This window comes from Theropithecus gelada, chromosome 13 (assembly GCF_003255815.1).
Source record: "Theropithecus gelada isolate Dixy chromosome 13, Tgel_1.0, whole genome shotgun sequence".
NCBI classification, from domain to species: Eukaryota; Metazoa; Chordata; class Mammalia; order Primates; family Cercopithecidae; genus Theropithecus; species Theropithecus gelada.
Window position 1 is genome coordinate 95,719,728 of NC_037681.1, and position 12,600 is coordinate 95,732,327.

Below are 12,600 nucleotides of genomic sequence, written 5' to 3' on the forward strand. Positions count from 1 at the left end.
CCCCAACCTCCTGTCCTATGAAAACTCTTGTGCTTATAACTCGATTGTCGTGTCTGCATCCTGACACAGCTCTCTTCATAGGCAACATCACTGTCATTTCACATAATCCCACCTCCCTTCCCAGATCTCAACCTGAGAACAGTTCCCACGTCTTCCCAACCCATTTTATCACAGAGGTAAGAGTTTGCTGAACATTGATTCCATCCTTCTAGCTACGCAAGTTATTAGGGTTCCTAGTACCATCCCATTTAGTGTCCTATAGGATGTTTAGGACCCCTAGAGAAGAGACAGAGGCGTGAGAGAGTGAAACACATACTTTATTTCTGTGTAGATATTCTTTCCAGGACCCCAGGCTTGAAAATGTGGAAACCTCAGGAATGGCCCCTCTCCACTTATACTCTTCTCCCCACAAATTAGGCCAGTGAGGTCAGCTCCTGAGTCCCCTTTCCCCAGGATTCCACTCTGTCCTTATCTCTTAGTATTCTCCTGGGGCATAAGGAGGGGAAGGACTCTTGTTCTCTAGCTCCTCTCATAAAGGCTCCCCACTCCCCTCCTCAATTAGTGTGGTCTAGGAACTGTGAGTTCAGGACATACATCAGGGCTCCTCCCTGAGAAAGCATGAGGAGGAGGAGGAGGAAGAGATCGGCACAATACAAATATCACAGTGTCAGCAACGAGATCTCACATTTTGAAAGTCACATAACAAAGATGGTTCCTTGATATTTCATATTCTATTACTACTGGACATTACACCAAGGAAACACACTTAGATAAACACAGGGTGACGCATTTCTAGAATAAGAATGTGACCCATGCACAGTACAAATCACGGTGCTTCTCACATGTGGGAGATGATGACATTTTTGTGTTAGTGGACATTGGAGACTGGGTCAGAGGAAGGCTTGCTGGCACTCTCCAAGCAGATGCTTTGCCATATTGGAAACTGCCCAGGACCATGCAACATTCCCTTTTACTATGCACAGAGATGATGCTGTTCAACCTTATTCCTTTAGGTCCCCTGGAATGACTGACAGCTCCCTTTGTAAGTACCCCAGAGAACTCTCATTCCAGAGGCTCGCCAAAGATCCCAGTCTTTGGCTTGACTGCCCATGTTGAGCGTGGGTTTTTAGAACACTGTGGAGAATCTGTCCTCTCAGATGCCTCCACGACTGCTGGGCACCTTGGACTCACTAGGACTGGTGAGTTAGTTAGTGATGGCCAATAAGGTGGGCTCCTCAAGAGCTGCAGGGGCTGTGTGTCCCCAGCTCAGGGCAAAGTCCAGAGCAGGCGCTCAGTTAATCCTCATTGAGCTCAACTCCAACCTTCTCTTCCATAGATGGGATGTCCCCAACTTCTTGACACCGGCTTCTTAGGTACTTCTCATAATCATGTTAGCTGTTTACATCCTTCCAAAGTGAGTAATCCATACACAGCAAGGGTCTCTTGGAAGTATGACTAATGCTTAGGGCACTAACTTTTGTTGCTGCTAAATTTTGTCTCCCATTTATATATCTGCAATGATCTGGCTTCACTTAGTTTATTTAATACTTCCTATGCTGCTTTGGAGAATGTGGTTCTCGAGGTTTTCTGGCTTATACTATTGCGTCTTCCCCCAGGCCTGCGGATGCCCTGGTAGAATTAGAGCCAACAGGACTGGCAAAGGCTGTAAACAGTGCATTGTTCTCCCCTTAATGGTATGGATGTGGCACATGTGCACCCATTATGTAAACTACCAGGAGGACATTCATGGATGTTACACGAAGCTTCTGCTTCCAGCCAAATCTGGACAAAACACAGATCTGGGAGACAGAAAAAGAAAACTGCGTGCTCATCTTCTGGAAACTCTAAATCCGAATTAGGATTCAAAGCATTCAGTTCATGGCTCTTGGAAGACTGACTGTCCTTTAGGGTTGATGAGTCATTCTATCTTGTAGAGACAGGAAGCTGGCAAAGCCATGGGGCAGGGAGGAGACATTCAGAGAGTCTGAAGGGAAGATGCAAGATGCTCTCTTCCCAGAAGTGCAGCTGCAAAGTGCAGCCTTCTTGCTTGTCGCACATATGAGCACGATGCGAGTGTAAAATTAAGAATCAAAGTTAGGGCCCCCACCCTAAAATACCCAAAAGGTCAAAGCAGGAAGCCCATGTTTGTCTTCTCTGACAGTGTTCTGCAGCGGTGAAATTCAACCTGCTAAAACTGGATGGATGTAGGCTTTGGCACGAAGTCCTCTGCTCTGTCAAAAGCCAAAACTTTCCCGGAGAAGGAATGTACTCAGGATTTTAAGACAAATCGGAGAATGTCTGAGATGGATAGTTACAGATGGCCTTAGCAGTTGCTACATCTCCAGGAACTGGGTATTATTTATGAAACTCACTGCTCCTATTCTTTTATTCTTTTTTTTTTTTTAATAAAACAAACAAAAAAACCCCCATACAACGTTGAACCATATGATGTTAAGATTCAAAGGAACACTTAGATTATCTAACTCAGCCTTCTTGTTTATAAGTAGGAAAAGAGGGTCAGCTACACATTAAATGTAGTGCAAGTCTACCAACTCCTGGTCTGTAAGAGACATTAGCAGGTATCAGTGGATATATTCTGCTTGCGTCAGCTGCTCAGGACAGTCACTGGGGACATAATGTGGAAGCTCGAGGTTCTTAATCTCATGATGTGTAAATGCACTGAAATACTGAGATGCCAAAAAGGGGAATACATATGTTTCTTTTCACAGATGCTTTGAAGAAAGGGCTAAATTTTTCATTTAGATGTTATGTGGCGCTTTCTTTTGTTCATCCTGTCAAGTGTAGGCTGGGGTGATGGGAGCCTCCAGCTGCAGGAGGCTAATGTGAAATAACTTTATTGAAGTAACACGGGGCTCCAGGAAAATGAGTCTTCCGGGTCTGCAGCTGTGCTGCAGAATTCATCCTGAAATGAGCACTTGCATGCAGCCAAAGTCACTTCCAGAATCGTAGAATGAATGGGCTTTTGGGAAAAGCTGGTCCAACCTTTTATTTTACAGGCTCAGCAGAGTTCAATGACTTGGTTTGAGTCACACAGCATGAAGGTGGCAAAGATAGGGAAGAATTGAGATTTTTTTTGACTTGAGGATGAAACGTTTTCCCTAAGCCATACTGACCCTTTTTGCAAGCCCCAATGTGAGGGTGTTTCTAATGGTTCCAGATGAAGGGCATTTCCATGCATGAAGGGAGGCAGGACAAAGGCAGTGGGGGCTGCACCTGCCAAAGGCCCTGTGACCTAGGAGACCACATTGGAGGAGAAGCTGAAGCTCTCTGTCATGGTTTTGGAGTCACTTCGTGAAGAGCAGTTGGAGGTCAGGTCCAGGGATGAAGGTGTGGCCTTGGGGCCGTCCTCTGGCTCCTCCTCATGGGCCCCCACCACTGTGGAGATGGTGGTCTCCAGGCGGCTGACTTTGTAAACACTGCCCTGGGTCTGGAGATAGCGGGTGGATTTCATTTCCAGCCCCTCATAGTCGCCGGCGCTGATGAAGGGGCAGCACCGGAAGGCATGCTTGAAGCCCAGACGGAACCTGGAGAGTGAGCAGATGAAGAGGTGACCCTTTGGGATGGCCTGCTCAGAGGGCTGCCTACCATTGCATCAGCTTGTTAACACATGGACATACCCAAGCGTGATTCTGTTATTGTTTTTAAAATTAACTCACAGCTGGAGATGCTGAGGCCAAAAAGGCTTAAGGGTCAGTCAACAAGGTCAAATCCAAGACTAGAAAAAAATCCGTCACTGGAACAAACTTTATGTGAAATATGTCTTTACTAGGGGTGGCCCTGAACTATGCTGTCTCCCCCCACATGGGGTCAGCAGACTTTGGGTCAATTCTACATCAACAAAACACATTCACTAAGTGTTTACTATGTGCACAGCGCTGTGCTAGTTACTGGGTGGTAAAAACACATATCAAGATTCAGTCCTTCCCCTCGAGTAGCCCATTGACTGAAGGAGGACTCTCCGCCATCATGTTCCTTCAGTGTGCCTCAGTTTCTCCGGTTGTTAAATAGGAAGAATTAACCTTTACTTAAAGGTATGCTGCTAGATTTAACCTAAAAAAAAGTGCAGGCGGGTCATGAAACTTTTAGAAATAAGGGTGAATCTGTGAGTTAGACTAACAGAGACCCTTTGGACAAGTTGAAGAGAAGGTCTTTCCCCAAATTCCTAGTACCCGAGTGTCTGATTCACAGAAGGCACCTTACAGGCTGAGGACTGATGGATATAAAGATGGTAACAAGCATTTTATTCTTCTCCTTCCTCTCCCGCCTCCTTCCCCACCCGGAGGCTGGTGGTGCTCTGGAGACAGACTGTGCTGCAGCCATTGTGTGTCCCAGACTGCTTTTGGGAGCCCTCTGCACCCCATGGTGAATTCCCTACCGCTGACCACCATTCCTGAAGGGCTCTGCCTTCTGTTACTTCTCTGACGTTGGCTTCTGCTGCAGGATGGCTCTCCCCAACCCATTTGACAAAGTGAGGGGCCTCTGGGGTCACAACTCCTTTTTGCCTTACCTTGTCCTGCTGGAACTGCTGGAAGAAAGTGGGTAAAGCTGCTCACATCATAAGATGAAATGGGAAGAGGACAGTGAGAGATTAGAGAAGGCAAATGTGCTCTGTGCGGGGATGGAATTCTTTCTGCATGCATAGCCCACTGTGTACTGGATCCACAGAGCAGAGTGAACAAACTCACACGCCACGGCCTGGAGCCTAGATCCAGCTTGCAGACCTGCCTTACAATGCATTAACCACAGAAGTTTTTAATTCCCCCACTAGTTGCCAGTATCTATAAATCAGAAGAGTTTGGACAATAATATGGATTTCTGGTTCCCCTTGGAAAAGAAAAAAAGAAAATCAATCCACTCTGGGCTCCCATTCCTGGATGGTGATAATCAGCCAGGCTGAGTTGTGTGATGACAAGTTAGCTGCAGTCCCCGCTTGTCCCTCTTGTCTCACAGCTGGGTTTACTCATTTAGGATGAGGTAGATGGTCTTGTGGCCCCTGGAGAGCTCATGGGGTTGGGATCCTCACCTGTCATTGAGGCAGCAGTAGATGATGGGGTTGTACATAGTGGAGCTCATGGCCAACCACATGATGGCCAGGTAGACTTGCTGGATAAACTTCTTCAGGTAGAGATCTGGGTTGATGTAGGGCAGGAGGAAGAAGATGTGGAAGGGCAGCCAGCAGATGGCGAAGGTGCACACCACGACGATCATCATTTTGACCACCTGGCAAGAGGGTGAGATAGGTGAGACCACCAGCACATCCCCCTCTCTCATGACTGCTTCCTTTTTCCTCCCATGCCCTCACTGTGCACAGTATGGGATAAAGCGGGAAGTATTTAAAAGAAGGTGCTACAGGACTTTGGTTAAGTCAGCTGTTCTCAAAGTGTGGTCCCAGAACCGGTATCATCACCATCCCCTGGGAACTTGTTAGAAATGCAAATACTTGGACCCTATTTCAGACTTACTGAATCAGAAACTCTGGGGATAGGAACCCAAATTCTGGGTGTGACAAACCTTTCAGATGCTTCTGATGCATACTTACATTTGGGGACTACTGTGTTACATTATTCTTCATGACTAGAGGAACCCAGGGAGACAAATTAATGAGCAAACGTGAAAGGTTGTTCAGGAGGGAAAGGCCTGGGGCAGCAGGCTGGGTGGGCGGGCACAACAGAAGGGGTGGGACAAGGGGAGACATAGTGAGCTAGGGCAAGCTGCTTGGTTTGGACACTGAGGAGGAGGGAAGGAGAAGGGAAAAGATTTGACTAGCTGCATTCAGGGAGCACCAGATGTTTAAAAGCGATTTAAAAGAAGGTTTTGTGAATACTGGATACTATGATCTGAACGTTTGTGTCGCTTCAAATTTATATGTTGAAATCCTAACCCCTAAGGTAATGGCATTAGCAGGTGGCCTTTGGGAACCAATTAGGTCTTCAAGTCAGAGCCCTCATTAATTAAATTAGTGCCCTTATAAAATAGGACTGAGAGAGACCCCTCCCCCCTTCCACCATCTGAGGACATAGAAAGTGCCATCCATGAACCAGGAAATGGGTCCTCCTGAAATACCAAATCTATCTGTGCTTTGATCTTGGGCCTTCCAGCCACTAGAGCTGTGAGAAATCAATTTCTGTTGTTTTTAAGCTCCCAGTCAAAGGCATTTTGTTATAGCAGCCCAAATGGACTAAGACACCAGGCGATGTAACCCCTTCCCAAGACATCTTTAGCAAAGAACTCTACAGCATTCATATAATGCTATGCAGAGAAGTACCAACAGAGAATACTATGCAAAGAATTACCAAAGAATAAAAAAAGGAATGAGAAAGCTCTTTATATACTGATTTTCAAAGATCTTGTCAATTTTAAGTGAAACAAGTGAGAACAGCATGTATTTACTATTTGTGTAAAAAAGAAGAGAAAATATGTATATTTACTTGCTTATAAATGCCAATATCTAGAAAGGTTAAGAAGCAAATAACAATGGTTAGCATTGTATGCATATCTGTGTGTGCCCATGTGTGCGTGTGTGTGTGCAAGCTTGGGACCTGGGTAGATGGCAGATCTAGAAGGGAGAGAGGCTTCCCATGATAAGAATTAAATTTTTTAAAATATTTCATTTTGAACTAATTGAAGGCCCTCAAGAAGTTGCAAAAGTAGTGCAAAGCAATTCCAGGTACTCTTCAACTAGCTTCCTGCAATGATATCATCTCACATAACCATCCCGCATTATCAAAACCAGGACACTGACCATTCATCAAACTACTGACTATATTTGGGTTTTGCCAATTTTTACATGCACTCTTTTTTTGGTGTATAGATTTATGAAATTCCATCACAGGTATAGATAAAAACACAAGCACAGTCAGGATACAGAGCTGCTCCATCACTGCAAAGAAACTCATGCTCTTGCTTTGAAGGCCACTCCTCCCAAGCACCCCCAAACACTGACTCCTGGCAACCCCGATCCATTCTTCGTCACTATAATTTTGTTCCTTTGAATGCTTTTTGATGTTTGAACTACATGAATGTATTATCTTGTCAAACTTTAAATAAATAATAAAAAGAGGACCAAATCACTCTTCGCTGATTTTTTATTTAAGTGTGTGTGTTTTAATGGATCAACAGGTTGCAATTACTCTTAAAGAGCAAGCGAGGTGGCTCATGCCTGTCCAGCCAGATCTGGGTTCCAAAGACACTGAAGAAAGATTCCTCTCCTCTCTGTTGTTCCCCAGACCTAGGGATATCTTGTGCTTGCTGCCTCTGGGGCTCACAAGTGTACCGTCCCTTCTCGACAGCCTGTTGTCTGTGCCAGGGTGGGTCGGTTCTGCCTGCCCCCTGCTCACCTTGCGCTTGGCAGAGACTTGCTCATGGTAGCGGTCAGAGGAGTCCCCGGGGATCTCACTGGCCCATAGTGTGATTCCCACTACGGTGTATGCATAGCCAATCACCAGCAGGGGGAGGAAGTAGATCAGCACAGTTACGCAGATGTGGTACCTACAGCAAGGTAAACAAGAAAGGTCAGTATAAGATACTTATTGTTTTAGTTTTTTTTTTTGTTTGTTATTGTTATTGCAGGGGCAGTCAAGGCTTGGCAGCTACCTTTCTCAGCATTTGCCATTAATGAGCTTGGGCTATAAAGCACACTCCAGGGAGACTTGTCACCTGCATAGGGTGGAGAGGTGATACTAATGAATACACTACAGAAAACAAATCTTTTCAATTTATGTTTTTCTTGTGGACTTCTTCCATAATGAATACTCCTGCTCAGATTGAAAAAAAAAAAAAAGAAAACATTGATGACAGGGCACTGAATCTGTTGTATACCCATGGCAATTTCAGTTGATCAGTTCAATATCATTTGCCCCCCCCCCGCAAAAAATGCAAACTCAGGCTACATTAATAGAACTACGGTCTCTAAATGAAGGAGGTAATTATATCACTCAATTCATGCCTGCCAGACTACACTTATGCTCAATTTAGTACAGCGTTGTACACCAACTAGTACATTCAGTTGAGAACTACCGTGATGGCTGATAAGGCCCAGTTCATGCTATGTGATAAGTGGATTTATCCGTATCAGAATAATTAGCTTGAATGAGAGAGATAAGACTAATCCTAGAACTAGGATTAGTGGGTGGGTGAAAGCCACATAGCATAAGCCATTTCTAAGCCTAGGCTTTAAGAATATATCTTCACATAGAAGCTGCCTGGGTCCCTGAATTACCCCTCGGAGGACAGATGCCAACTGACTCACATTTGACTGGGACATGAGCAAGAAATAAACCTTTGTGGTGTTAAGCCTCTGAAATGTTGAGGTTTGTTACAGCAGCACAATTTATCCTTTTCTGTTAAAGGGAAGGCTTCTTTTAAGTAGAAGACTTAAATTAGGTTTTTGAATTTTGGGAAAATGTATTTTTTCTTGGGGGTTGGGGGTCCTTGGGTTGTCTGGTTAGTTACAGCCCTTTTCTTAGATATGAGTACAATGGAGATACTCTGAATTCCTAATAATAATAATACTAGGAAGAGCAGCTAATATTTGGGGGCACTTTCCTCTAGGTCACTGTGCAAATAACAATGCTAATGACAGTATTAATAGCAGAAATGGTAGTTAAATTTGAGTGTTGATAAAAAGCACAAAGCCAAGCATTTTACTAGCATTATCTTATTTAATCCTTAAGCAAATGATTGGGTAGGTACTATCAATCCCATTTTGTAGACGAGGAAACCAAATTTAGAATTTAATTAATTTTCTCAAATTCACAGCTGGTAAAGGGAGGAGTTGAGATTAGAATTCAGGTCTGTGATGTCAGAAAACCAGCTTCTTGTCAATGGAGAAAAGTCACCCAATGATTTTTTTCTTCCTCTCTGTTCACCATTCATGCTTATTTTATGCAATGATTTTCTTCCAATGAGGAACACCCACTTATTCACTCAATTTCTCCTTTGTAGATACTCTGTTTGCTTTTTTGTAAAGCCCCATAGTTTTTGCTACTTATTCAGTCCCTCTGCATATCAAATTTGCATTTGAAGATACTCGAAGAGTGCTTAAGTGACAAATCACAGATTGCACCAAGCAGGGTGTGAGTGCATGTGTTCTGTGCAGACAGGCTGCTCCAGTCTCACCTGGCTTTCAAAGCCCTCTGAATTGTTACCTCCTGTGGGAGCCTCAGGGCTCTCCAGCCACCATGGCAGGGATTACATATTGTGTTTCCTAGCTGATCTCAGTCCCTCCTGGTTGCTGTAATGGCATTGCTTGGAAGCAAAATGTTTGGAGACTACAGGGGTAGGGAGAACCTGAAAACCTCCAAATTGCACTGACTTCTCCTACCTGAAAGAATAGCCCTGCCTCATGCAGACTAATCGTTTGTGACCAAAACATGTCAGCTGAGCTTTGCCGAGACATTGCTGCAGGGCACTGAGCGAGATTGGGTCGGAGTGTGATGGGAGGACACTCTGGTCAACTCGCTGATGCTCCTTACCCTGGACCAGTGGCCCTCAAACTCGAGTGGGCTTCAGAATCACCTGGAGGGCTTCTACAATCCCACAGGGCTGGGTCCCATCCACAGTTTCTGACTCAGCAGGGCTGGGGTGGGCCTGAGAATGTGCATTTCTAACAAGTTCTCAAAAGATGCTGATGTTGCTGTTTGTGATTCAGACTTTGAGAAACATTGTCTTAGGCCAAGGGTTCTCAACCCCAAATGCACAAGAAATCACCAGGAAAACTTTTAAAATGATCAGTGCCCAAAGGTATTTATTCAATTGGCTTGCGGGTGGGAGCAGGAAATTACATTTTAGAAACTGTCCCCAAGTTATTCTAATAGACAGCTAGCACTGAGAACTCTTTCAGACCCTAGGTATGCAAGCCTATTGGGACTCCATTGTTGTCTGTGATTTAATGACTTTATTAAAGTGTGTATTAACTGTGTTTTCTGGTTCTGTATCTGAGGCTTTGGCATCTGGGTCCCTGCAGCTCAGGGAGGGACTGACTCTTTCAGAGCTAATTCTTTGAGAAAACAAACAACTTTCCACTTGGATGCCTTTCATATGCAAACTAACCGAAACACAGCCCATACTTCCACTTGCTTGCTTTCTTGGGCTCTTACAAGGTAGGACACTATTTTCCTGCCCTAATCACCCAAAGGCAGGCATCAGACAACTAGGGGCAGCTCCTACACCCTGGAGGCTGCTGAAGTCATTCAAACCAGCCAATCTTAAACCTGTTTACCTGGCCTTGCCTGCTCCTCCCTGAGAAAACCCCAATAAAGGCTTTCCTGTGTGGCCTGGCTTGGTGTGGGGCCATGGCCCTTTAGCTTGGGAACTGTGAGTAATAAAGTGTCTTTCAGTGGCAACCACGTCCTGATCTGTTGGCCGCACCATACCTGAATACAAAATACAATCTGCTCTTTCCCTTTGTGAAATCACAGATCAGATCATTATGAACATGCAAAGATAAATATCAGTCTTTTAAAAATCCTTCCCTTTTTAAAGAAGCAACAGTAATTGTTATTTATTTGAAAACAACAAAAAATATGGGCTTAATTTCAGCTAAAAGGTGTTACAGTCAGGAACATTGGTTTTTCCATGTTCCTATAGGGATAATTAAATACAGCATAGAAATAGGATCCAGCAATTCTATTTTTAGGTATAGACACCAAAAATTGAAAGCCAGGACTCACACAGACATTATTTGAATCTGCACACAACATCATTCACTACAGCTAAAAGGTGGAAGCAACCCAAATGCCTACCAATAGATGAATGGACAAACAAAACGTGGCTTCTATATGCAATAGAATATCATTCAACCTTAAAAAAGAAGGACGTGATGACATGTGTGACAACATGGATGAAGCCTGCAAACATTCTGCTAACTGAATAAGCCAGACACAAAAGGAAAAGCATTGCCAGGTTCCATTTATATGATCTATATAGCATAGGGAAACTCATGGAGACAGAAAGTAGATGAGAGGTTTACCAGGAGTTGGAGGGAGCAGGTGGGAGCCATTGTCTAATGGGTACAGAATCTGTTTGAGACAAAGATGGGGATGATTTTGTTTAGGGGTGGGTGGGTAGAACATTTCAGCTGTTACAGAAAGGTTGAAATAAAGAAGTAGCTCTGGAAATGGATAGTAGTGATGGTTGTACAACCTCGTGAATTTACTTAATGTCACTGAATTGTACACTATAAAATGGCAAATTTTGTTATACATATTTTATCACAATAAATTTAGTAACAAATTATGTAAGAAAAATTGAGCTAAGCTGGCATTCTAGGTTTCCAGATTCACAGTCTTTTGCTCCCCCGAGGCACTTGACAACTACACCCTCCCCGTGCCACATCCCCACTGAAAAATAAAAGGCAGATTTGATTCTTGGATGAGATAAAAGGTTAAACACATCCTTCTAAATATTGCTCAGATAAACCCCATTTACATAGAAATTACAAATGGTCAATCCAAACAGTGTTCAACTTATCAAAAATTATAAACGAATGTAGGTCAAATCAATGAAATTCCATTATTAGAAAATATAAAATTCAATACTTTTTTTTTTACCTTGATGTCTTTTTAGAAAAGTATATATATATATATATATTTTTTTTACCATATCTTGTAATTAACTGGAGATACGTCTATTTATATGTGTATATTTGTCAAAATCACATTTTAGAGAGCTGGTCAATGAGCCAGCACAATCTTATTTTGTTTGGCTCCATGTTTATTTTGGCTTTCATTCTGCTATTTCCTAGATTTCTGCCAGTTAGGATTTTATCAGCTCTCAGAATAAATATCTGCCTTGGGAGAAGAGATCTGGGGTTAAAGATACACTATAAGTGAGCATAACAGCAACAGCAAGAGGCAGCAACAGAAGAGACTGGCTGGCCTCCAGCTGGTGAGATATGTGCTGGATTGTCATAGACATGAGAGAACCCAGCACAATGATTTTGATCATTAAATCCTGCTGATGGACTCAACGGAACTTTCAGAAGGAAGGCTCAAGAAACAACTTCATGCCTTTGTTCATCCCTGTAAGCAGTGAATGAGGCTTGACACATTTTACAGGATAAGCTTGCTGAATGCAGACCATGTAGCCTCAAATCCTGCAGATTCCCTTGTCCTTAATGCCGTAATATCTTGGTGCTCACTAATCTAGGTTTCCTTATGTCCCATAGCTGGGATCATTGTCGAAAGCAAGAATAGTTTCAGTTTCTGAAATAATCCTCAGGATTTGAAATCAAGGTTGATAGGTTTATTAAATAATAACTAGGTGTTGTCATAGTGTACTTGGTGGAGACTCTGGGTGCCTTAAGGTAGGGGAAGAAGGCGGCCAAGAGGGCACAGCTCTGGGTTCTCCATCTTTATTCTAATGAGATAGCTCTGCTTTGCTGGGTTTATATATTGACTTTCTGTGGATGATATTGTTCAGGGGTGGGTGGGTAGAAAATTTCAGCTGTTACAAAGAGGTCAAAGAGCATTGATAGAATCCCAACCCTGATCCAATGCATTACCATTCTTTGCAATATCCATACCACATAATCATCCAGAATCTTCTTGAATACCCCTTGTGACATGCTGCTCACTACTT

At 43.5% G+C, this 12,600-nt stretch overlaps 1 protein-coding gene across 1 annotated transcript in view; it reads right to left on the reverse strand.

Annotated features, from left to right (window-relative positions):
- Window positions 1-301: 301 nt before the first annotated feature.
- TACR1 (tachykinin receptor 1) overlaps window positions 302-12,600 on the reverse strand; it is a 149,873-nt gene continuing 137,574 nt past the window's right edge. The window contains exons 3-5 of the mRNA XM_025354269.1: window positions 7,359-7,509; window positions 5,045-5,241; window positions 302-3,545 (exon numbers count right to left, since the gene is read on the reverse strand). Coding sequence (XP_025210054.1) covers window positions 3,254-3,545; window positions 5,045-5,241; window positions 7,359-7,509 — 640 coding nt within the window. The 3' untranslated portion in view covers window positions 302-3,253. The remainder of the gene's footprint in view (window positions 3,546-5,044; window positions 5,242-7,358; window positions 7,510-12,600) is intronic.